The 24,577-nt window shown below is 38.6% G+C and overlaps 1 protein-coding gene across 1 annotated transcript; it reads left to right on the plus strand.

The window, feature by feature from the left end:
* The first annotated feature begins 2,310 nt into the window (after window positions 1-2,310).
* ATIC (5-aminoimidazole-4-carboxamide ribonucleotide formyltransferase/IMP cyclohydrolase) lies at window positions 2,311-24,577 on the plus strand. Its single transcript, XM_070458615.1, has 16 exons — window positions 2,311-2,445; window positions 2,769-2,895; window positions 4,401-4,477; window positions 5,168-5,234; window positions 6,987-7,075; window positions 7,954-8,105; window positions 8,459-8,615; window positions 11,405-11,530; window positions 12,357-12,464; window positions 13,249-13,334; window positions 14,346-14,435; window positions 15,724-15,852; window positions 20,198-20,290; window positions 21,494-21,676; window positions 22,650-22,805; window positions 23,138-24,577. Exons 1-16 carry the CDS (start codon window positions 2,427-2,429, stop codon window positions 23,255-23,257), a joined length of 1,779 nt encoding a protein of 592 aa, XP_070314716.1. The 5' UTR covers window positions 2,311-2,426; the 3' UTR covers window positions 23,258-24,577.

Consider the following 24,577-nt stretch of genomic DNA (forward strand, 5'->3'; position numbering starts at 1 on the left):
AAATTTCATTTACTCTTCTTGCTATTAACATATGAGATACTTTGATCAAAGTCTAAACTTTAATACCATAGCAGTATTAGTTAGAACTAATGTTAACAAACATCTTTAAATGAAAAGAGTTGTGTCTTGGTCTGAAACCCACAGTCCATTCTATTTTAGTATATATGGCACTATTCCAATGGACTGCTGCAAAAATCAGTTTAATTTCATGTTTTCTCTTTCGATTAGTATTTTTCTTTTTTTTTTCATTTATTTTTATTAGTTGGAGGCTAATTACTTTACAGTATTGTAGTGGGTTTTGTCATACATTGACATGAATCAGCCATGGAGTTACATGTATTCCCCATCCCGATCCCCCCCTCCCACCTCCCCGATTAGTATTTTTCTAGTTGTACTTAACTATGATTTTACACTTTCATTCTATCATGAGCTTCTTGAGAACAGTGGTTAGTTGATATTCATGTTTGTATTTCTGACACTGTATTTCTGCCATTTAGGCAGATAGGGCTCAATAAATATTTATTAAATTGAGTATTTGAAATTCACATGCAGGAAAAATGCTTAGTGCTTAAGTACTGTTTATTTTCCTCTTATCACTAAATCTCTGCATTATTTTCTGCTTTTTGTTTCCTATAAAAACCTACAATGATTGGCCAAGGAAATTTTCTGTATTACTATAATGAACCTTGTCTTTTTAAATTCAAAGTTGGCAAACACACTCTGAAGACACTGTGTTAATGCATTTCTCTTAGAAATGTGAGTAATATTCAGAGAAAAGAGCTCACATATTCAGAGATTATACAAGACAGTCCTTAATTCTAGCCAATAGGTATTCACTTTGGGGAGTAAAGAAGAGACTGGAAGAATTAAAGGGGGAAGAGGAAAAACAGAAATAAATAGCATGTTGGTAAGAGAGGACGTTTATTTCCACAGCTGTGAGCCCCAGACTAACAATAATAAGATAGGCAGCACTATTATTTTGTAATATAATTATAATAAAGAACATTTTAAAAAAATTTAGACAGCAACGGGTATATTTTGTGGCAAAAATGTTACTTTGAAAAAGAGATGAATGTGTTCGGTTTTGTTTTCCCTTTTTTAATGGATTAAGAAAGACATCCCCAGTAATTCCCTGATGGTCCAGTGGTTAGGACTCTGGGCTTTCACTGCGGAGGGCGCAGTTTGATCCCTGGTGGTGGAACTAGATCCCTCAAGCCACAAGGTGCAGCCAAAATAAGAAATAAAGAAAGGTAGTCCCCCTCACTTCCTTACCCATTATCATTCCTCTCATCCAGGCTTGAGTCAAGTATTTGCTAAGTTTCAAGACACCACTTTTTTTTTTCCCCCTGACTGGACAAGTAATATCTGTATTTTTCATCTTAATAAAAAAATATATTAAATCCTGTAATTTACACTGTTTATCCCATGAGATACACTGTCCATCAACATAACAGTGACATCTTTCTTAGTCGTGTGGACAGTGACTGTGGCCATGAAATTAAAAGATGTCTGCTTCTTAGAAGAAAAGCTATGACACAGCTAGACAGCATATTAAAAAGCAGAGACATTACTTAACTGACTAGGTTGGTCTACTCAAAGTTATGGTTTTTCAAGTAGTCATGTCTGGATGCAAGAGTTGGACTATAAATAAAGGTGTGTGGAAGAATTGATACTTTTGAATTGTGATGTTGGAGAAGACTCTTGAGAGTCCCTTGAACTGCAAGGAGATCAAACCAGTCCATCTTACAGGAAATCAGTCCTCACTATTCAATGGAAGGATTGATGATGCTGAAACTCCATTTCTTTGGCCACCTGATGCAAAGAACTGAGTCATTTGAAAAGACCCTGATGCTGGGAAAGATTGAAGGCAGGAGAAGGGGACGATAGAGGATGAGATGGTTGGATGGCATCATCTACTCCATGGACATGAGTTTGAGTAAACTCCGGGAGTTGGTGATGGACAGGGAAGCCTGGAGTGCTGCAGTCCACGGGGTCGCAAAGAGTGGGGCACGACAGAGCGACTAAACTGAACTGAACTGACGTTTCTGTCAGAGCTTTCAACGTTTAACTACACTTCAGCCTCCAGGACAGGTTGCCCTGGGCAACAAGAGTTAGCTCCAGGGGCCTGGGACGGCCACATTTTGATGGCAAGGATAAAAAACTCCCAGAGTATGAGACTGCTGGCGGCGATCCCTTAAAGTTAAGGATTTAGAAAGCCAGCTGCAGCCAATCCCTCTTTCCCTTACAGCCCTGAGGCGCCAATTCTGAAATTGAACAGGGGCGGGTTGGATCACGTGACGGATCAGGTGATCGCAGGGCCCGCCCCGCTTCCTTCCGGGATAAATTCTGGCCGCACCGCCTCCTTGTGCACGTGTTGTCGCCGCTGTCGTCCCCCGCTAGTCCGCGGACCCCTGCCGCCTGCAGCCATGGCGCCCGGCCAGCTCGGTGAGCTCCTCGGCGCCCTGGCGGAGCCGCGCCGTCGGCCTCCGTGCCCCGCGGCGCCCTCACCCCGGCAATGGCGGCGGCCAGATGGGAGCTGTGGGGCCCTGGCTGGGTGAGGGGCGGCGCTGCGGTCGGCAAGGCCCGCGCCCGCGCGCTCGAGTGCGGCTCGCTGGCGGCGGACCCGACCCCGGGCCAAAGTCTGAGTAGTGGGGACCATGAGATTCGCGACTACCCTCTCCAAACCGCTCCGCCGCCCCTGGACCCCCTGGGATTTAAAGCACAGAATGTCTTGTACTGAGAGTGATGCGAAATGTCTTTTGTTCCAGCTTTATTTAGTGTCTCTGACAAGACTGGCCTTGTGGAGTTTGCCAGGAACTTAGCTTCTGTTGGTTTGAATCTGATCGCCTCTGGAGGGACTGCAAAAGCTCTCAGAGATGCTGGTTTGGCAGTCAGGTAAGGCACAGCTTGCTTTTTAAAAGTTAAGCCCAAGCCAAACATAATTTGGTGACGTTGACCAGAAAGTACTCTATTCCATTCACTGCATGACATAACGTTATTTACTCCTCCCAACAGTGCTGTGAGATTGTTAAGTTAAACCACCTCTTGCAGAAGATGAGGCTTGAACTTAAACTTATTTTCAAGTTTACAGAGTAAGGAGTTGGGACCTCCAAAGCCCTCATTTCAGAGCCCCTGCCCTCTCAGCCGAATGTTATAACACATTAAATTAGGTACATTGTTTGTTGTGCAAGAAAGGAGTTGTGATTTTCAGGATGCTCATGATTTTTTTTTTTTTTTTAAGAAATGATTTATTTTTGGCTGTGCTGGCTCTTTGTTGCTGCCAGCAAGCTTTTTCTAGTTGCAGTGAGTCGGGCTAATCTCTAGTTGGCAGGGGCTTCTCATCACCCTGCCTTCTCTTGGACCCCTAAGAGAAGCCCTGGGCTCTAGTGCTTACAGACTTCACTGAAAGCTGTGGCTCTGGGGCTTATTTGCCCCACATGATCTGTTTTGACTGGCTTTTATTTAGTGAAACTGTTCACATCATTAAAACTCAACTCTTAAGATTCAACCTCTCTTCCCCCAGTTTCTGTGGTAACCATGTACAACATGTTGATGTCTTTTCTTCCAGGGTTTTTATAAGCGTGGTCTTTATTTTATAGCTCATACAGAAGACAGATAGTTTTGTTTTGTCCCCACATGTTGTGGGTTTTCAAAAACTTGGCGGGCTTCGCTGGTGGTATAGTAGTGAAGAATCCCCCTGCCAGTGCAGGGGACGCAGGTTCAATCCCTGCTCCAGGAAGATTCCACAAGCCGTGCAGCCGCTGAGCTCCTCTGCCACAACTGCTGAAGCCTGGGTGTCCAAGAGCCCGTGGCTCTGCAACGTAAGCCATGGCAATGAGAAGCCTACCACAACTGGAGAAGAGCCTCCGCTTGCTGCAATTAGAGAAAGCCTGTAGGAAGCGAGGAGAACCAGCAAGCACAGCCAAAAATAAATGAATAAATTTTTAAGAAAAATAAATAAAAATTTGCTTGTAAATTCGGCCAGAGATAGTGTTCAGGTCAATTTGGGGATATGGATTGATACTTAAATGCTGTCTTTTATTTGACCCTGGGTCGTACTTTGTGAATATCTTTTCCAGCTTACATTTTTATGTTGTTTTTTTTCTTTTTTCAGTGTAAAGGTTTTTAACTTTTATGTAGATCAATCCAAAAGGCTAAATCCTTGCTATCCCTTTTAGTCTGTTCCTGAGATAAGGATATTAATAATTTTATTGTATATTGTCAAATTGCTTGTGAGTTGAATTTATTTCTTAATATTTCATTAGTATGGCTTATGATTCATTTTCTGAATTCTGAAAATCCAGGCTCTGAACAAATGTTGGAAGATGCTTTGAAATGGTATAAAATGTAAAATGAAACTCAGCAGAAACGGTAGCAATATTCTGTTTGTCTGTTTTCAGAGATGTCTCTGAGATAACTGGATTTCCTGAAATGCTAGGGGGGCGTGTAAAAACCTTGCATCCTGCAGTCCATGCTGGTAAGTGGTTGGATATCTTCAATTTAAAATGGTCAGTGGTTTTCAATAAACTCTGCAGTGGGTTGGCCAAAAAGTTTGTTGGGGTTTTTCCATATCATCTTGTGGTTAATAGAATAAGCAGGAATAAGGAAAAGGCAGATCATAGCTCAAAAAAAAAAAAAAAAAATACCTGTGAGGTTATGTTGGTTTTGTCACATCTGCTGCTAAAGTTCATAATACATTAGAATGTTTAAAATACAGTTTTGTTTGCTTTATTACCTGATGGATTCCTCTGGTTGCTGTTAGCCCTGGCCTGATAAATAATTTAGGGTTTATTTCCTGCTGGAGTTAATGAAAATACTTAGGTTTTAAAAGTGTGAAAAAACTCTTGCTGTGGTTCAAGCTTGGAATAAAGCGTCACAGTGTAACTGACTTTCAAAGGAATCTTTTTAAATGCTTTACTACTTATGGGAGTATATGCACGGATGAAACTAACAACAGGTGAAAATTCTTGTACATTTTGTTGCTCAAGAAAAAGGGAATCCGGAACTGATGCAGTTTTTAAGTATACTCACTAATCCTAATTTTGTACTGTCCGGTATTAATTAGGCAGTGCTAGGGGCTTTAACATGCTTGATCCAGTCATGTTAGAAAGAAGTGCCTTATTCTGGCTTGTTTTTTGAACCTAATACTTTAACTTTGTTGAATTAGGAATCTTGGCTCGTAGTATCCCAGAAGATAGTGCTGACATGGCCAAACTTGATTTTGATCTTATAAGGTAAAAAATTTCAAAGTTGAACTTTTACTACATTAAGGATCAAAGACAAAGAAGCCAAATCTGGTGTCTCTTTTTAAATATCAAGGTTAGCATTAGGCTTAGCTTCCTGTTTACTTACTGTAAACATTTATTGAGGACCTTATTTGTGACATTCTATGTGGGTAAGCATTTTGATTTTGCCTAATTTATATTACTGAAATACATAATTATGCTTAAACAGCCTTTGCTTTTTTAAAAAATTATGATCTAAATTGTGCATATAAGTAACTTAGTTATTTGCATAATGGTATTCATCATTTCTTTTTGTTGCATAGGTATAATAGCTTTATTCAGATATAATTCACATACCATATAATTCCTCAGTTTAAAATAGATAATTCAGTAGTTTTTAGTATATTTAGAGTTGCACAGCTACCACCACAGTTAATAGAATATATTCATCACTGCACTTCCCTCTGGCACTCTCCCTCCTGCCCGAAAACTGCCCATTAACGAATACTCTGCCCATTAACGTTCAATCTCCATATCCCCCAACAACCTAGGCAACCAACAGTCTATTTTCTGTCTCTCTGGATTTACAATGAACACTGCCCGTCAGTGGAATTGTATAATATATGGTCCTTTGTGACTAGCTTCTTAGCATGTTTTTAGAGTTCATCCATGTTATAGCATATATCATTGATTCATTTTTTTATTGCTGAAAAGTAATCTCTTATGTAGATACACTCTCGGTTGATGGATATTTGGATTGTTTCCACTTTTGGATATACTGACTAAAGAAACCGGATATTTGTGTACAAGTTTTTGTGTGGACATATATTTTCATTTCTCTTGGGCATATACCTGGGAATGTTAATTTCATGGTTATCTGGTAACTCTTTAACCTTTTCAGGAGCTGCCAGACTTATTTCCCAGGCCTCATCAATTTACATTCCCACTGGCAGTGTACAAAGGTTCTTCTTTCTCTGCATCTTCACCAACATTTGTTATCGATTTTTTTTTTACATTTTTAGTGGTTTACAGGTTTCTTGTGATTATGATTTGCATTTCCTAATGATGTTGAGCATCTTTTCATGTGCATACCTTCAGAGAAATGTATTCATTTGTATACCTTCAGAGAAATCTCTGTTCAGATGCTTTGCCCATTTTTTTAAAAATTGAAATATAATTGCTTTACAATATTGTGTCAGTTTCTGCTGTATTGAGTTATCTATCTTTTTATTATCAAGTTGTAAGAATCCATTTTATCCCATTCTGTAAATTGTTTTCATATTCTTAATGGTATCATTTGGCCATCATAAATGCTTTAAATTATGGTAATATCCAACTTATATGCTTGTGCTTTTGATGTTATTTCTAAGAAGACATTTTAAAATATAATGGAAAAAAATTTAAAAAATATATAATGAAGATTTATGCCTATATATGGTTTGTTTTTTTTTTTTTTAATTTTTAGAGCTTGATAGTACAGTGGCCAGCTAGCTAAGGTCACCCAGGCAGCAGCATTTTGTTATAAATTGGTGGGAATGATGTGTACTGAGAGCATTTGCTGACTGGCCCCTTCTGTTTCCCTGTGCTCTTGCAACCATGAGAGGTCCTAATGTTTCACTGTAACTTTTTAGAAATTTAAAATGTCAAACTCAGAGTTCTTATTTTAGATCATTAGAGGTTTTGGTCATGTTAGCAGCTACTGACGTGTAAATGGTGGAAGTTTCCGCTTTTTAATGATAGCTGAATTCCTCTTTGTTTTAGAGTTGTTGTTTGTAATCTGTATCCCTTTGTGAAGACAGTGGCTTCTCCGGGTGTAACTGTTGAAGAGGCGGTTGAACATATTGACATTGGTAAGTTAGGAAAACCATATTTGAAGACTGTTTACACTGTAAATGAAATGACTCTACCGTCTGAGCCACCAAGGGAGTCCCAGTGTTCACTGTTAAGGAGTAGAAGATAGTCTCTGGGATTGTTGTTGTTTAGTCACTAAGTCGTGTCCATCTCTTTTGTGACCCCATGGACTGTAGCCCACCAGTCTCCTTTGTCCATGGGATTCTCCAGGCAAGAATGCTGGAGCGGGTTTGCCATTTCCTCACCCAGGGGATCTTCCCGACCCTGGGGTGGAACCGCATCTCTTGCAACAGCAGATGGATTCTTTACCACTGCACCACCTGCGAAGCCCAAAGCAATGTGTGGGTGTGCTTGCATGCTCAGTCACGGCCGACTCTCTGAGACCCCAAGGACTATATCCCTGGGATTTCTCAAGCAAAAATACTAGAGTGAGTTGCTATTTCCTCCTCCAAGGGATCTTACTGACCCAGGGATCAAACCAGTGTCACTTGTGATTAATTCATTGATATTTTCAGAACTCTTGGTGTAGAGATTGATCTGGCTTATTTTTCAAATATGACTGAGCATGCACATATTATTTTTCTTTATTTTGGGACTTCCCAGGTGGCTCAGTGGTAAAGAATCCGTCTGCCAAGCAGGAGACACGGGTTCGATCCTTGTGTTGGACAGATCCCATGGAGATGGAAATGACAACCCACTCCATTATTCTTGCCTGGAAAATCCCATGAGCAGAGGAGCCGGGCAGGCTAAAGTCCTTGGGGATCACAAAGAATCAGAAATGACTGAGCATGTTTTCACATACACACAATATGTACAGTCACTTGATTTGAAAGAGTTTAAACTGACGAAAATGAAAATCATCTTTTGTTCTTCAAAGGAGGGGTGACTCTGCTGAGAGCAGCAGCCAAAAACCATGCTCGGGTGACGGTTGTATGTGAGCCAGAGGACTACGCAGCCGTAGCCTCAGAGATGCAGGACTCCGACAGCAAGGACACATCCTTGGAGACAAGACGCCTGTTAGCCTTGAAGGTGGGAGCACGCTTTTATCTGGTGCGGTGTTTGCAAAACCAGCAATACTCCGTTCTCACCACATCACATCACCTGCCAGGGCTCTGCTTGGAGCCGTATCCTTTTATTAGAAATGGAGAGACCAACATTCAGAGAGTTCTTCTGTCTAAAAATTGAAATCAAAGTGGAAAGGGAGTAATTCTTTGTGCTGTTTAGTATTAGTTGGTGTCTATCCTGCATGGATATGTGTGTGGGCTTGTGGGTGTAGTTGGATATGTAGCACTTGAAAACGATTTTTAACCTCGGATTTGGTTTTAACCTCACTTTGGGAAATACTGTGGGTATTTCACAAACCTTAACTCTTTTTTTTTTAGGCTTTCACTCATACAGCACAGTATGATGAAGCCATTTCAGATTACTTCAGGAAAGAGTACAGTAAAGGAGTGTCTCAGATGCCCCTGAGGTATGGGATGAACCCTCATCAGACTCCTGCCCAGCTGTATACCCTGAAGCCCAGGCTCCCTATCACAGGTAAAGGCTGAGGATTACGTGGCATGGTTTGCCATGTCTGGGTGTGTATGTGTTCTCTCTGTTGTGTCAGACGTGATTCACTTTTTAGAAAATGAATTGCATGATACCTCTTACTAGTTCAGTTTAGTTGCTCAGTCATGTCCGACTCTTTGCGACCCCATGGACTGCAGCACGCCAGGCCTCCCTATCACCAACTCCCAGAGTTTATTCAAACTCATGTCCATTGAGTCGGTGATGTCATCCAGCCATCTCATCCTCTGTCTCCCCTTCTCCTCCTGCCCCCAGTCCCTCCCAGCGTCAGGGCTTTTCCAATGAGTCAACTCTTCGCATGAGGTAGCCAAAGTATTAGTTTCAGCTTCAGCATCAGTCCTTCCAGTGAACACCCAGGACTGATCTCCTTTAGGATGGACTGGTTGGATCTCCTTGCAGTCCAAGGGACTCTTAAGAGTCTTCTCCAACACCATAGCTCAAAAGCATCAATTTTTTTGGTGCTCAACTTTCTTCACAGTCCAATTCTCACATCCATACATGACCACTAGAAAAACCATAGCCTTGACCAGATGGACCTTTGTTGGCAAAGTATGTCTGCTTTTTAATACGCTATCTAGGTTGGTCATAGCTTTCCTTCCAAGGAGTAAGCATCTTTTAATTTCATGGCTGCAGTCACCATCTGCAGTAATTTTAGAGCCCCCAAAAATAAAGTCTGACACTGTTTCCTTTTATAATTGCCTGAAATTTGAGTTGCCAGTGAGACTTGTAAACAAAAAATATTGCGATAATCCAGGGTTTTGAAGAGAAGTCAAGTTGAAGATACAGATTGGAGTACCTTTGTGTGGATATTGGTTTTGAAGATGTTGGAACAGGATGAGATGGTCTGGATTTCATAATAAGATGGTTAGGACCAAACCTTGAGGTGGCAGTAACGGAACCATCAGAGGAAACAGGGCTGCTGAGAGCAGTGGCTATTTGATTGGAGAATGTTACAGAAAAGTGATTTCCTTGGAATAATGGATCGACCTGGCAGCCCAGTTGAAATGGGCCAAAATAGTAATGAGAGGTTAGGAACTAAGAATGATATAATTCTTTGAAATTAGTCAGGGCTTAAGGATTTGTAGAGTAATAAAGAGAGTTTTACAGGTTTTTGGTTCTGTTTTGTTGTGCTTCATTGCTCAGTCGTGTCCGACTTTGCGACCCCGTGGACTGTAGCCCGCCAGGCTCCTCTGTCCATGGGGATTCCCCAGTATTCCACGAATACTGGAGTGGGTTGCCATGACCTCCTCCAGGGGATCTTCCTAACCCAGGGGTCGAACCCAGGTCTCCTGCATTGGCAGGCATGTTCTTTACCACTGAGCCACTAGGGAAACCTGATACTCTCTTGCATAATAGTTTTGCCACCCTAAGAATTCCTCCCCTTCAGCCTTCTAACTAACCACAGGCAGCCACGGATCTTTTCACTGTCTGTATACTTTTGCTGTTTCCAGATATCCTATAGTTGGAAACAAACAATATGTAGTCTTTTCAGACTGACTTCTTTCACTTAACAATCGGTATTTAAGGTTCCTCCATGTCTTTTGATAGCTCATTTCCTTTCATTGTGTGTGAATGTACATTTATTCATTCACTTATTGAAAGACATCAAAAATAGAAGGTTGCTGTTTGGCAGTTTATGAATAAAGCTGTTATAAAGATTTTTGTACACGCTTTTGTATAGACACAAGTCTTCAATTCATTTGGGTAAATACCTAATTTTTTGTTTTATAATTTTATTGCATGTTTAGTTTCCTTTCTGACTCCCCTCATAAGCTTCATGACGACAGTAATTTGGGAGGGACTGTTTTATTCACTGATAACATCCCAATTTCCTAGAACAGTACCTAACATTGTAGTAGGCCCTCAGTAGATACTTGGCAAAGTTTTGCTTGTGAAAGTATCTGCTATCAAAGATAACACAGAGGAAATGAAATCGTTAAGTTGTTTTTAATTGGTGGCCCATTATTGTGTGTGTGTATGCTAAACTTCTTGTAAATATTTATCCATAAGATTTTGGCTTTTAAAAATCCTTCCACTGTTAAGAAAATAGGCAGCAAAAAACTTGTAGACTCCTTTTTAACTGCATTTCAACTTGAACCCAAACCTGCTGAATCCAATTAAAAGAAGAGGACCCCCTCCCCTGTCCAACAAATGAGTTTTTTCCCTCCATCTCTCCCACCCACTAAACTCCTGCTTTAGTTTATAACATTATTTCTTAAACTGACACGACTTACAACTTTAAAATACTATGCTCACTCGTGTCCAACTCTGCAACCCCATGCACTGTAGCCCCCCAGGCTCCTCTGTCCATGGGATTCTCCATGCAAGGATACTGGAGTAGGTTGCCATTTCCTTCTCCAGTACTATATTATAAATACTCTAAATTGTACACTAAAGTCGCAACAATTATTTTATCTTAGCTCTGTACTGAAGTGGATCCCTGATGATTCTAATCTAGTTGTACTTTTTCCTGTTCTGAATTCTCTGCTGATTTATTTATGGGTTGGCTGGCTTTGGTCTTCATGGTGTGTGCTCATATTTATGTTCATGCATTTCTGCGTGTGTGTGTGTGTGTGTTTGGTAAGATGGGTTCAGACTCTGGTGCTTTATTCACTCATCTCACTGAGTTCTGTTTGCGTCTTCATAATACTGCTTTTGAAGCATTTTTGTGCAGTCTTTATATATGTAAATTTTTTTCTAGGAAATGTACACATCTGATCTTATTGACCTTGCTTGTTCATGTGTATTTTTATATGTAGTTCTGAATGGAGCCCCTGGATTTATAAACTTGTGTGATGCTTTGAACGCCTGGCAGCTGGTGAAGGAGCTCAAAGATGCTTTAGGCCTTCCAGCCGCTGCTTCTTTCAAACATGTTAGCCCAGCAGGTAAAGCATTGCACCCTGAGATTCTCTGGAACTGTTCAAAATGAACTTTTTTTAAAATTTTTTAGAAATTTGACAAGATCTAAAGCAAATGTAAACAGTCTGGGGAGTCCGAAACCACTTTTGATTAATAATGATATCAACATAGTAATGGGATAAAATCAGATAACAATAACATGCACATGTATTATTTACATAAAAATAATGTGTAATATTGTTATAAGATAGGAAGGTCAGGAAATAGTTTTATTTGTAGTGGAAGCCTGTTTTAGAAAATAAAAGTGATGTTGCCTAATGCAGAATGACTAAAATTTTTCCCCATGGTTGAAAATTCAACTGAGTGGACATGAAGAATTTGTTACTACACTTGTAACTTTCTGTGGTCATTGTCTGAGAGACCTTTTTGCTTCTGTGTCTCAGTCAACTTTACAACTTATTTATAACTCCCACTGACAATTCACCACATAATTAGTTCTCAGATATTGTTTGGATGTTCAAACAGTGGGAGCAGCAGAAAAGTAGTGTGTGATATCAGGCAGGACAGAGAAAGAGTTGGTAATGAAGTAAAGGAGCTCCATACACATGCCTGGTGCCAGCAGCCTCGGCGGCTGTATTTCAGAGGCCAGAGAGGAGACATACTCCCCTGCTTCACCCTCCTGCAGTTATATTTTGGCATTTAATTATCTGGCCAAGTAGATTTTTGTTTAATTTGGCCTAAGCACTAGAAAGGACCCTGCATAGACCAGATGTTTGGAAAAATGTTGTCCTAATGTAGGAATTGACAAGTGGTAACCTGAGATTTTTGATTTATTAATGGTCTCTATACCAGGTGCTGCCGTTGGAATTCCACTTAGTGAAGACGAAGCCAGCGTCTGTATGGTCAATGATCTGTACAAAACCCTCACACCTATAGCCACTGCATATGCAAGAGCAAGAGGTCAGAAGAATAATAGCATGTGGTTTGTTTCTTTTCTTTTTTTTAGAGGAAAAGTAATATTTTATCTTAAATATCCTTTTTGTTAAAAGATTTCAAATTATTTTAATTCATTTTTTATTAGTACTTCAGAATAACTGTATGAGAGCCTTAGAATAAATTTTTGTTTATAAAAATGTGTGTTTTAGTATTTTAATGTAATAAAGGGGGACACAATTGGAATTTGGTACATAAAATTTCAGATTAGGCTATTGATTTCGTATTGTATTTGTATTGCTAAAATTGTAGTTATTTAAGTACACTGAATTTGGTTAAAGTTAATATTTTACATAATTCACAAATGTCTAATTCATGAGTTTAATAGCTTGTGAATATTCTAATAACATTAATGGGAGATTATTGAGATACTTTATCATAGTTTGCCTTCTACAGCAAGGGTTAGCAAGCTATTACTCAACGGCCTAGTCCAGCCCACCACCCATCTTTGTCAATATAGTTCAATTGGAGTAGGGTAATATAGTATTGTCAGTGACTGTTCCAACCTCAGAGTTGAAACAGGGATCACAAAGCTTAAAAAATGTTTACTATTAGGCCCTTTGCTGAATGTTGCTCTAGAAGGTAAAATTAAAGATTATTTCTTACTGATTATTTCAATTAAAGAACTTACTAATCATTGTTTAAATCATAAGTTAGATTTTATGTGATCACTTTGGGGTTTTTTGAATGTTATTTTTTTCTGTATAAGGATAATCTGTGATAAATACTATGTTTTAATTTTTATTTACAGGGGCTGATAGGATGTCTTCCTTTGGTGACTTTGTTGCATTATCTGATGTTTGCGATGTCCCTACTGCCAAAATTATCTCCAGAGAGGTTAGTGGAATTCTGTATCTTGATCCATATATAACTGAGTAGAGCCAAATTTTACATAGTGTTTATTGAAACCATAATGTATAATATTTGTATTTGGCTATTGTGATATAAAGTTTTACATATTTAATTCTTTTAAATTTTCTAGTCATTATTTTAATGCCAAATTATTATTTCTGAAGCTGACTGTAAACCTTCATTAGGTGTGTAATGAAAGAGAGAGACTGTATAGTGGGGGAAATTATAACCTACTCTGAAAAAGTAACCCCCATCAGTTGAGTACCAAACAAGCATTCCAGAAAGGTGGGGGTTCGGGGGCAGTTGTTGGGGATTGGGGAGACAGAAGAAGAATGAAGTTAGCTCAGGTAGCTTGGAAGGAAATAAGTTAGCAATTAAGGCTAACAGGGTCTGTGGCTTGACCATATTTAGTTTCATCTCAGGGCTTCTTATCATCACCCCTACCATCCCCAGCTGCAGTGGAGCTGGCATGCTGCTTTATAGGTTATATAGCATGAGGCTTGGGGTGTGAGCTGTGATTTTTGTACCTTTTGTGTCTTTAGCTATACTGTGTTAATCTCTGATTTCCTCTGAACCCCTTCTCTTGCTGTTGAGGAGCCTGCCTTGCCTCGGATCATTTAGCCAGGTTCTAGCAGAGCCAGAACTGGAAGAACATGCTCTGTCTAATTAGTGCAAAACAACCCCTGAACAGAATGGTTAAAAAAGTCATGTGTCTTCCTAAGATACATGTATCACAGCAGATCATTCATATATTCTTCCTTAAAATTGAAACAGACAAACAAAACGACACTAATGAGATAAGATCAGCTGTAAAAAGTTGTCTTCTAGCACAGACTCATCTTTTCCAAGTGTAGTGTTTGTATTATCTAGTGGAGGTAGCAACCAGAAACTGCTGCTGCATTATTTATGACAGCAAAGTATGTCTAGAATGTTTAAGAGGTGTTCTCTGATTTTTTTTTAAATAGAAATTAATATCTAATGTTGATACGTGTATAGGTATCTGATGGTATTATTGCCCCGGGATATGAAAATGAAGCTTTGAAAATACTTTCCAAAAAGAAAAATGGGAATTACTGTGTTCTTCAGGTTAGTACAATTCATATTTGCAGTAGTAATTTGTTCTTTTATTTTTCCCCATATTTAATCTTTCCTTTATACTAATAACGCTTCTAATTTATCCTTCTTTACTATGATTTCTTTATCCTTAATCCTGCAGATTTTTTCTTCCTGTTAATTTTTTGAGTTTCAGATCAAGATAGCTTTCTTACCCTTTCTTTTAACTTTTTAAAAAGTAATTTATTTAAAATAGTTTCCTATTCAAAAGGTATTAAAGGTTATTTGAAATCTTTCCTTCTGCCACTCTGTTACCTTTTTTAAAGTAATATCTTCAATTTCTTGCTCATCTTTCCTGAAATACATAGTCTGTGCATATTCAGGAAATACTCGATTGATATTCAGCACAAGACAGTATCATGTTTCAGGGTGTCAGAATACCAGGGCTTCCTCAGTATTTTGTTTGGGAGTCTGGCTAAGTTTGCACCTAGACACATAATTACAACCATGAAAAAACTGTTTCCTCTGCCTGACCAGTGTCAAGTTTTTTTACATCAGTTATAGGTGGGCACATCTCAGTTTTAGAAATTTTATAATAGAAAAGAAAAGGACCACTTTAGAATTCATGAAAATGCAAATTAAGTAGAATTAATAGGAAGGCGTGCTTCTAAGTTACAGGTTATCGGTGCTTTCTGTACTGTATAAGTATAGAAAAATGTCTGGGGAAAGAGTAGTATTATGACACAGGTTATTCCCATGTGCCATCATTTCAGATCAAAATCTGGAAGAGATCAAGAGAGCCATGAATGACATACTCCTTTTCAAATGACAAAGACACATACTACAAATGCTATTCTCCATTGAACTTTTTAATCTTGGCTGAGTATTTGTAATACATTGTTAGAAAGAAAATTAGTGGTTAATTTTTGTGCCACTGCCTGTTTTGTAGTTTTGTAGCCAATCTGTTTTATCTACTGTTTTTTGGTTGTTTTTTTTTTTTTTTAAAAAAAAAACTATGTGGGTAGTGCTTTCAGTTACTGAAACCAGAAATTCTGTGTTGGAATCATTGATTATATTATGTTGGTGTAAGTTACAAAATCCTGTGAGGTTATAAAGCCTATAAAGTTTTGGAGTAAAATATTGGTGCCTGGCCATTCTATTACATCCATCCTGAAATGATCTTGTACCTGCTTAAGTCAGGGGGGGGAAAAAATGCATATAACTTTGCTTGTAATAATATACCTTGAACATAAATTAAGTGAAAGATTTTGAGAGATGTAGATTTTTTTACTCTTAACTTTTTAAATTTGTGTCTATTTAGATGGACCAGTCTTACAGTCCAGATGAAAATGAAGTTCGAACTCTCTTTGGTCTTCGTTTAAGCCAGAAGAGAAATAATAGTGTTGTTGACAGGTCACTGTTTAGCAACATTGTTACCAAGAATAAAGATGTAAGTCTGAAAAACACCTGAATACCAGTAATTCAGTAGACCTGTTTTTTAATATTTGTATGCTTATGTATTTATGAAGGCCCATATTTTAAACCTGATCGATACGCAAAGAGCTTGCCCTTCTTTGATTTGTCAGGTAAGTTTGAGAACTTAAAAAGTGAGCAAAAGACCAGCCATGTTAGAAACTTTTGTGCATCTGTGTATACGTGGTTGGTCATCTTCAGTTCTACGTAAATGGGATCGTGTCTTTTATCACTGGACTTTTTTCCATGCATTAAGCTACAACTATGTTTCTGTATCAGTAAGCATAGGTCCACATCTTCACCAGAAAGGCCACATGGCAGTCTGTGTACTGTGACGGATATCTAGGTTCTTTCCACATTCAGTGCTGTAGTCCATGTTTACATGTAGTAATGAATTTGCTTTTGTCCTGTTGTCATATTTTAGAAGGATATGTTCCTAGGATAATACTGGATTGGGTGTTTGTTTTTTAATTACATGTTTGATATCATTTAATATGCACAGCTCCCTCTGAGTGGAGCATAACCACTGTCATCTGTATTGTAAAGATCACAAAATTGTGAGATAGAGGACAATTAAGAGATTTGGTTACACAGTAAGGAGATAGTTGAGCTGGTACTTGTTTTTCTGAGATCTCCTGATTGGGCCTTCGGTTTTAAAGGATATTTTCTCCAGATCTGATGTTGGCTGTACTTTTTTTTTTTTCTCATTACTTTGGATGTGTAACTAACTTCATCATTATCTGGTCTTGTTTGCTGGTATGCCTGGCATTTTTGATTGAATACTCAACATGAGATACAGATGAACTAAAAATTCACATTTTTAAGGCAAGACAGGAAAAATTTAAACGTAAAACTTGCTCTCTGCCCTTTGATCTCCTGTCTCCCCTTGAGTGTGCACTGTGCATCTGTGCTGTGTACCAACCAGGCCTCCCCAGCGATAGAATTACCTGCTCAATCATAAAGACCACTTTTTCTTCTGGTGCCAACCATGTAATTCCTTAGAAGATAAGTTCTGTGAGGGGTCACAGTGACCCACCACCCTGCCTTGTATGGGCAGACAGCTTGGGTGAACTTTATGTATATTGCCAATACATCACGCCCCTTAAAGATAGGGATCGAACGGAGCAGACTGACCAGGCAGTGTGGGAAGATCTGGGCTGCACACAATGGACATTCATGGATTAAAACTTATGACCTTACTAATATTACTCTTAATATTTATTTCTGCCTGTTTTACAATATCATTCTGTCCTGAAAATGTGCGACTGAACATTCGATAAAAATAGTGATGACTTTGCAGTAAGTTGAAATGATTGACCAGATATATCTTCCTATAAAGTCAATGATTGTGACAGTATAACTGTAGATACGGGAAGAAGCAAAAAGAGGGAACCATCTCTTGTACCATAACAAGTAAGACATGTGGCCCAGAGGCTTTTGGTTACTATTAACGGGGACCAGTCCAGTAACAACACATCAGGTGGCCTATCAACAAAGTTCTTGCCTGAACGAAGTGAGCATTCCTAGCACCATGGGACAAATTAGTCAAGAAATGCCTCCCAGACCCTGGTTGAAAGGAAGACAGAGAGGGAGCGGATCATAAAATTAACAAGGTTACCTACCATCTACTTCTGTAAGCATCAAGTCTTTAGCCACTGTATTCACTGAAAGGAATTCAGGATGAGGTACTTTGTGCTCTAGAGAAACTTGACAGAACTGGCCCTCAGATAATTTAGATATTTTGAGGCGATTTTATGAAACCCAGTTTCTCGCATCTTCCCGTACTTAGAAGAGTACTGAGACCGTTAACTGAGGTGGGTCTCGAGGATAGCAGTGACCTTCGACTAAGCTGAGTGCTCGGTTGCATATACCGCTTCATATACATCAAGTACGTGCCTGCCACACTCTTAGCTCTTTGCAGCTGTTCTCCAGGCACTCTGAGAGGCTTTCTCCTGGGTTTGTAATCCTTAGGTTGACTCAGAATTTTCCATTTCTTTCGTAGATTGACAGTTGATCAGTTTTTTTGTCCATAATATAAAGAAACCATAAAGATACTTTGAGCATCTGGTTAGTGTTATTTTCCTTCCTTAGAGCTGAGCATAAGCTTAGCTCATTTACCTCTTAGTTACTGCCTTGCAGCTAGGAAAATGCCTGGAGGGGAAAGCAGAGTCACACTGTTGCTTCCTTTATCACTGAGGTCTTTGCCTCTTGCCTCTCAGTACTCTATATTTCGTGAGCTCTGTATTCAGTATTTGTTTGCCCTTAGAAAAGGATTAGTCTCTTAACAAGTCATTTTGTAACAGAAGTGGACAATGAGTTGGCTATTGTTCTCAGGTCTGAGTTCTGAGGCTTTAAGTAGAATGCTGAAAATAGGCTTTAAAATCTTCCCTGGGGTAGTTCTATTAATAAGCATATAGTGATAAGTCATGATCTTTGTTGATTTACTGGGTGTTTCATTTGTATTGTTGAAAGTTAATGGTGCCCTAAAATAAAAGAACATATAGGAATCATAAGTAAAGATATCTTGCAGGTTTTTGGAATCTTCTCCTTTGGTAAAGACCCTGAGGTCCTGGGGTAGCAGTGTTACTTGAAGCAGCTCACAGTAAAATGGGGCTCTGGATTTTTGTTTTGTTTTTTTTTTCACTTTTTTTTTTTTTAACCTGATTGGTTAACTTATTTTTAAAAATACTGAAAGGGCATTGAGCCGAATTCCATGGTACCCGTGCTGACAACCGTGCCTATTTATTGAGAATCTTAATTTTTGTAAGTTTTCCTTGTAGGTTTATAGGTATTGGACTGATTAATAATTTAGTGGAACTTGAGAGGTTTTATGCTTCTGGCTGTGCTATCTTGGATATTTTTACAAGTCTGTGATTTTAATCATTTATCTAAGTTCTTTCTACTTGTTCACATGTATTTTTAATAGAAATTTGGAAACCTAAGGATGAGAATGGTGGATTTATCTTCCTTTGTATTCTCCCTTCATGTGTTCATTTTTATGTGTATGTCCTTTTTCTTGAAATGTCTCTTCATGTCTTTTGCCCATTTTCTAATTAGATTTGTAACTGAGTTTTAAGAGGTTTTTACATATTTTGAATACTAGTTCTTTGCTGGATATGTAGTTTGCAGATATTTTCTTGCAGTCTGTAGCTTGTCTTTTTATCCTTAATACAGTACCTTTCAAAGAGCAGAAGTATTAATTTTGATGAAGTTTGATTTAGCAGTTTTTCAGTTAGCTGATTTATCAATTAGCTGTGCTTACATAGTCTGTCCACTTAGCATACCAGCATAAATCATTATTCTTCTTTTCAATTTTATTTGCTCTTTACAGTAAAAATAGTGACATTTTTAGTTATCATAGTTGTTTCATTCTATTTGAACCAGTATTTAGTTCATAATACATTTTTTAATACATTCTACTTAGAATATTCTAGGCAAACCAAAAATGATCATAATATGATTTTGCCTGAAGAGCCTTGGATATGTGTGCATCACAATTGATTATAGTGTCTGTACAAATTATTCTCAGTGTTTTTTCTGAACATAAAATTTAATAGCATCTCCAGTTATTTGATACTGTTTGTCAGTGTTGGAGTGGATATAGTTTTCATGTCTAGTGCAATATGTAAACAGGCTTAAGCCAGAATTGCTGTAAGAATGGTGTCAGTTTGAGTGTGTGATGCATTAGGCATCGCACAGTTTCATGACAAATACATTAAATATGATCCTTTCAGTAAAACATGATAGTGTCTCCTATGAACAGTTATAAAGACTATAAAGAACTAGAAAGACTATAAAGACAGCTGAGCACTGAAGAACTGATGCTTTTGAACTGTGGTGTTGGAGAAGACTCTTGAGAGTCCCTTGGACTGCAAGGAGATCCAACCAGTCCATCCTAAAGGAGATCAGTCCTAGGTGTTCACTGGAAGGACTGATGCTGAAGCTGAAACTCCAATACTTTGGCCACCTGATGCGAAGAACTGACTCATTTGATACACCCAGATGCTGGGAAAGATTGAAGGCGGGAGGAGAAGGGGACGATAGAGGATGAGATAGTTGGATGGCATCACCAACTCAATGGACATGAGTTTGAGTAATCTCCAGAAGTTAGTGATGGACAGGGAGGCCTGGCATGCTACAGGCCATGGGGTTGCAAAGAGTTGGACACGACTGAGAAACTGAACTGAATGAACAGTTAATTTCATTCCCTCATCTGAAGGATAGAACTGCATTATAGGCCTGTGATAATAAATGACACATAGGATGCTAGAAGTTAAACAGAGTTTAGGAGAAACACCCATTTACTCTTCTGTTTTTTCTAGTTGCCGGAATCTGCGATCAGGGACCTCATTGTGGCCACCATCGCTGTCAAGTACACCCAGTCTAACTCCGTGTGCTACGCCAAGAATGGGCAGGTGACTCAGCTGTCAGACTCGCCTTGGGGACACTGCAGTTTTACAAAGTGATATCAAAATCCATCTGCCTTGAGAACTAGACTGGCGTGAAAAGGGAGACTTTGCCAAGTTTTTCTCTTTGGGTTTGTTAGTATTTACTCGGTGATGACTACAAAGTATTGTTGGAATTAAGTATTAGAATTGGTCCTCTTGCTCCTTACCTGGAATGAGCCGGCACATTTGGATTAGCGAACTGTTAAGAGCTCCTGCGGAAGTAGTTTATTCGTTCCCCTCCTCCCTGTCAGTAGTATTTCCAGTGAAGAGGGAGTAGAAAGTACTAGCCCGTTATTTTGCAACTTGAAGGCTATTTTTATTTATATTTCTATAAGTCATTTTACTAAGAATCTGCAAGCTGGGGGTTAGCAGCATCTTTTAAAATCAACTTTATTGATATAAATTGTATAAATTTATATACAGTAAAATGCACCCTCTTTAAAAAAGTTTAACACTTCACACAGATTATATGGTTGTTTGACCACTACCACAGTCAAGATGTTGAACATCTCTTATAATCTGATGTTAAGCTAGAGAACTTCTTTCTTAGTGCACCAGCTCACAGGGTATAGAACCAAGCTGGCTCATCACCAGGACTCTGCTGGCTCTGGGGTGAAGCTGGATTTGCCATAATAACTTCAGCACTATTTCTTCTCATAGTGTCTTGAGCTCCTCTCTAGACATTTCTTAAATTATTTGGCCCATAAGTGGGAGGGGAGGGTGGATATTAATTGGAATTAATTAATATTAATAACCTGGAAAACCCTTTCAAATTCAGCATTTTAGTGATTGCCTACTGTTGCAAAAGAGCTAGACACGACTTAGTGACTAAAAACTGTTGAAAGATTGCTAACCTGTAGTAACAAAAATCTGGAAGATTGTGGCTACTGGTCTAATAAGTTCAGTAAGACCATACTTTACTGCTGATGTCCAGAAGTTCTAGAAACTTCTGTAATATTAATAGCCATGCCTCAAATGTCACTGAAGAGTAAAACATGAATAGTATTTATAAAATATGTTACCCTTACCTTTTAAAACTATTTGTACTTCGTTTGGCCTGATTTTTTTTTCCCCCCCCCACAAAATTGATAGATTTGAGGGGACTGGGCACAAAAAATCCATTGAGAAACATGTTGTTGAAGTATTCATTTTAATGCCCATGTTCTTCAGGTTATTGGCATCGGAGCAGGACAGCAGTCTCGTATACACTGCACACGCCTTGCAGGTGACAAGGCAAACTATTGGTGGCTTAGACATCACCCGCAAGTGCTTTCTATGAAGTTTAAAACTGGCGTGAAGAGAGCAGAAATCTCCAATGCCATCGATCAGTATGTTACTGGAACTATCGGCGAGGTAAAAGGGTTGTTATTGAGTGGGATTTACCCTTTCCTGTGTAACTGTCATCATCACTGCAAAGAGAAAAGGTATCAGGTTGGCCAAAAAGTTTGTTTGGGTTTTTCTGTAAGATGTTATGGAAAAATTTGAATGAACTTTTTGGCCATCATATTTTTCTTGAGGCTTTATTAGATTGTCTAAAATTACTAATCTCAACAACCTCTGTCTCATTTACCTTTCTTTGGCATTCTTTATCCCTTTCTGACACCGCAGATGATCTACCGTCTTAGATTATAGCCATTGGTTTAATTTTGTGTACTTGTACCCCCTGCTGGTTTTAAGTTTTGATGGCAGGGACTGTTCTTCACCCATCTTGGATGCATGTCACAACGCCAGGAATGTTGCTTGCTGTGTGATAGATGTGTATTCAACATTGCATACAGGTTACTTGATAGCAGGGAGCAAATGCCCCTCACATTCTCTAGAAACTCCATTAACAACTCAGTGTACTTGAGTTATTTTCATGTTCTTTAATGTTTTCTACCTTAAAGAAGATATGAAGGAGCATTAAAATTATAGGTATTAGGTAGCCTGCTAAAAAAGTAGGACTTAGCCCAGTTTCTGGAAATACAAATGCTTAATGGGTAATGGTTACAAAATAAAAATTAAGTTCTGGTCTTCTGTGGGGGCGAGTCAGCTCCACTAGGTTGTCCAGCCAGGGATAGGAATCCACAATGCAATCAACAAATGTTGGAGAACCTGCCTTGTAACCAGGAAGTGCTTCAAACAGTCTTTTTTAAAAATGATTTTAATACTTGATTTTTCTGCTTGATTAGTACACAGCAAATTGTGATCTAAGTCCTGGAAGAGGACTTACATATATGAATAAGAATAAAAGTAGATTGTAGAGTACTTTCCAACATTCTGATTTGTATCAGATAGTACTGAAAATGGTGTAATACTTGTCTTTCCCCTCTGCCCCTACTTACAGGGTGAAGATTTGATCAAGTGGAAGGCACTGTTTGAGGAGGTCCCTGAGTTGTTAACCGAGACAGAAAAAAAGGAATGGGTTGACAAACTTAAAGAAGTTTCCATCAGCTCTGATGCCTTCTTTCCTTTCCGAGACAATGTAGACAGAGCTAAAAGGGTAAGTATAAAGTTGGTGTGTGTTTGCATAGATTTGGTTATTATGTACCAACTATTTTAGAAATAGTGCTTCTGATTTTTTCACTTCTATGAGTTATATGTAAGTTGTGATGATATGATGTATCAGCATAATAGCTAGAGAATTATTTGTTCCATTTGGTGTATGGATAGCCCAAATTCCGTTATTTTGCCTCTTTGAAAATGAATCGGTCTGCAATGTGAATTGTTGTTAGCTTATTCTCTTTACTAGGGCTGGCAGTGGTAGTGGTTGATTCTGACATGTTTTGGCATGAGGTTGTATTTTGAAAGTCGGTCTCTGTCTTCCCCTCCCAGAGTGGTGTGGCCTACATCGCTGCCCCTTCCGGTTCTGCCGCTGACAAAGTTGTGATCGAGGCTTGCGATGAGCTGGGAATAATCCTTGCTCACACGAATCTCCGGCTCTTCCATCACTGACTTCATCAATACATTATTTTATACCTTGCCTATGTGTAGGTGAAGAATCATGTATGGAATTTTGAAAATAACCTTTTTTAAAAGTAAAGCATTAAATTTTCATAATCTTTGGTCTATACTGTCTTAGTTATAGGCACTGTCTTGATTTTTGTAACTTAATAGTAAATAGTGAAATTGGGTAGTGTGAGTCCTTCACAGTAGTCTTTTGGAAGGAATTCTTGGCTATGTCCAGGTCCTTGGCATTTCCATATAAATTTTCGAATCAGCTAGTCTGTTTTTACAGTAAAAACCTCTTGAGATTTTAATTGGCATTGCACTGAATTTGTAGATCAATTTTTGGAGAATTGACGTACCTCCTTCTTTCCCTTTGAAGGTTGATCCCCTCTGCTTCCCACCAGCTTTTGGTTGCTTTACAGGACCTTCAAATAGACCTTTTAAATATTTTTGTCCAGTGTTCATAATTATCTGCAGGTGGGTTAGTCCAAAAATTTACACCAATAAATATAATAATTTCTAATAATTGGTTTAGCTTAAATAGCTTCTATATTTCTAAGTCATTTCTAGCAAAGTATTTTTCCCCCCTAGGAATATGACCGTTTTATCTTAAGTTTTCAAAATTGTTAATTAGCATATAGTTGTAAGTAGTTTTCTGGTTTTTTAAAAGATCTTTATTATGGATGTTTTGGGATGAACACAAAATAGTAAAATTCTATGTATCTATAATATCTCATGACTGCTTGAGTTTTATCTACTTTTTCCCCACTTGCAATGCTTAAACACTGTTTTGAAGCAAAGTCTATATATATTTCATTTGTAAATATTTCAATCAGTTAATATAAAAATAAAGTAGAAAATAATTTTTAAAAGGGATATTCTCACACTTTAGAAAATACATGACTACTTCTATGACTGAGAGCACAAGAAGTATGACACCCCAGGGGCAGTGAACATGCTGCTGCTAAGGTCGTGGTTTCTAATGCCTCTATCTAAAAGGAGCCAGACTCCTTGAAGAAATAGTGTACTGCAGTCTGAGCAGAAAACCCATAACAAAACATCTGGATCCGTGAACAGTGTATTTGAGTTGGGGGAGCGTCTGGGGCCCAGGAAGAAAACATCAGCCCTCACTCGTGTGAACCGCCCACTGAGGGCAGCTTGTACTGTCCTGGTAGCTCTAGGGGCAGCTTCTTACTCAAGCCCAGCCTTTGTCCCCTCCTCCGAGCAGGTCTTCAGTGCTTCCATTCTTGGACACTCTTAAAGCTCATTTTTGCTACACACCGTGCTAGGCACAAATTTACTTTAAAAAATAAACGTCATAAACCA

The sequence above is a fragment of the Odocoileus virginianus genome, chromosome 30, assembly GCF_023699985.2.
Source record: "Odocoileus virginianus isolate 20LAN1187 ecotype Illinois chromosome 30, Ovbor_1.2, whole genome shotgun sequence".
Taxonomy (NCBI): Eukaryota; Metazoa; Chordata; class Mammalia; order Artiodactyla; family Cervidae; genus Odocoileus; species Odocoileus virginianus.

What these genes read in the sequence shown, in the direction of transcription:
- ATIC (XM_070458615.1), top strand. An exon ending in TGCATATGCAAGAGCAAGAG is followed by an intron (nt 12,465 to 13,248) that starts GTCAGAAGAATA and finishes TTTTATTTACAG; the next exon opens with GGGCTGATAGGATGTCTTCC. An exon ending in TTACTGGAACTATCGGCGAG is followed by an intron (nt 21,677 to 22,649) that starts GTAAAAGGGTTG and finishes CCCTACTTACAG; the next exon opens with GGTGAAGATTTGATCAAGTG.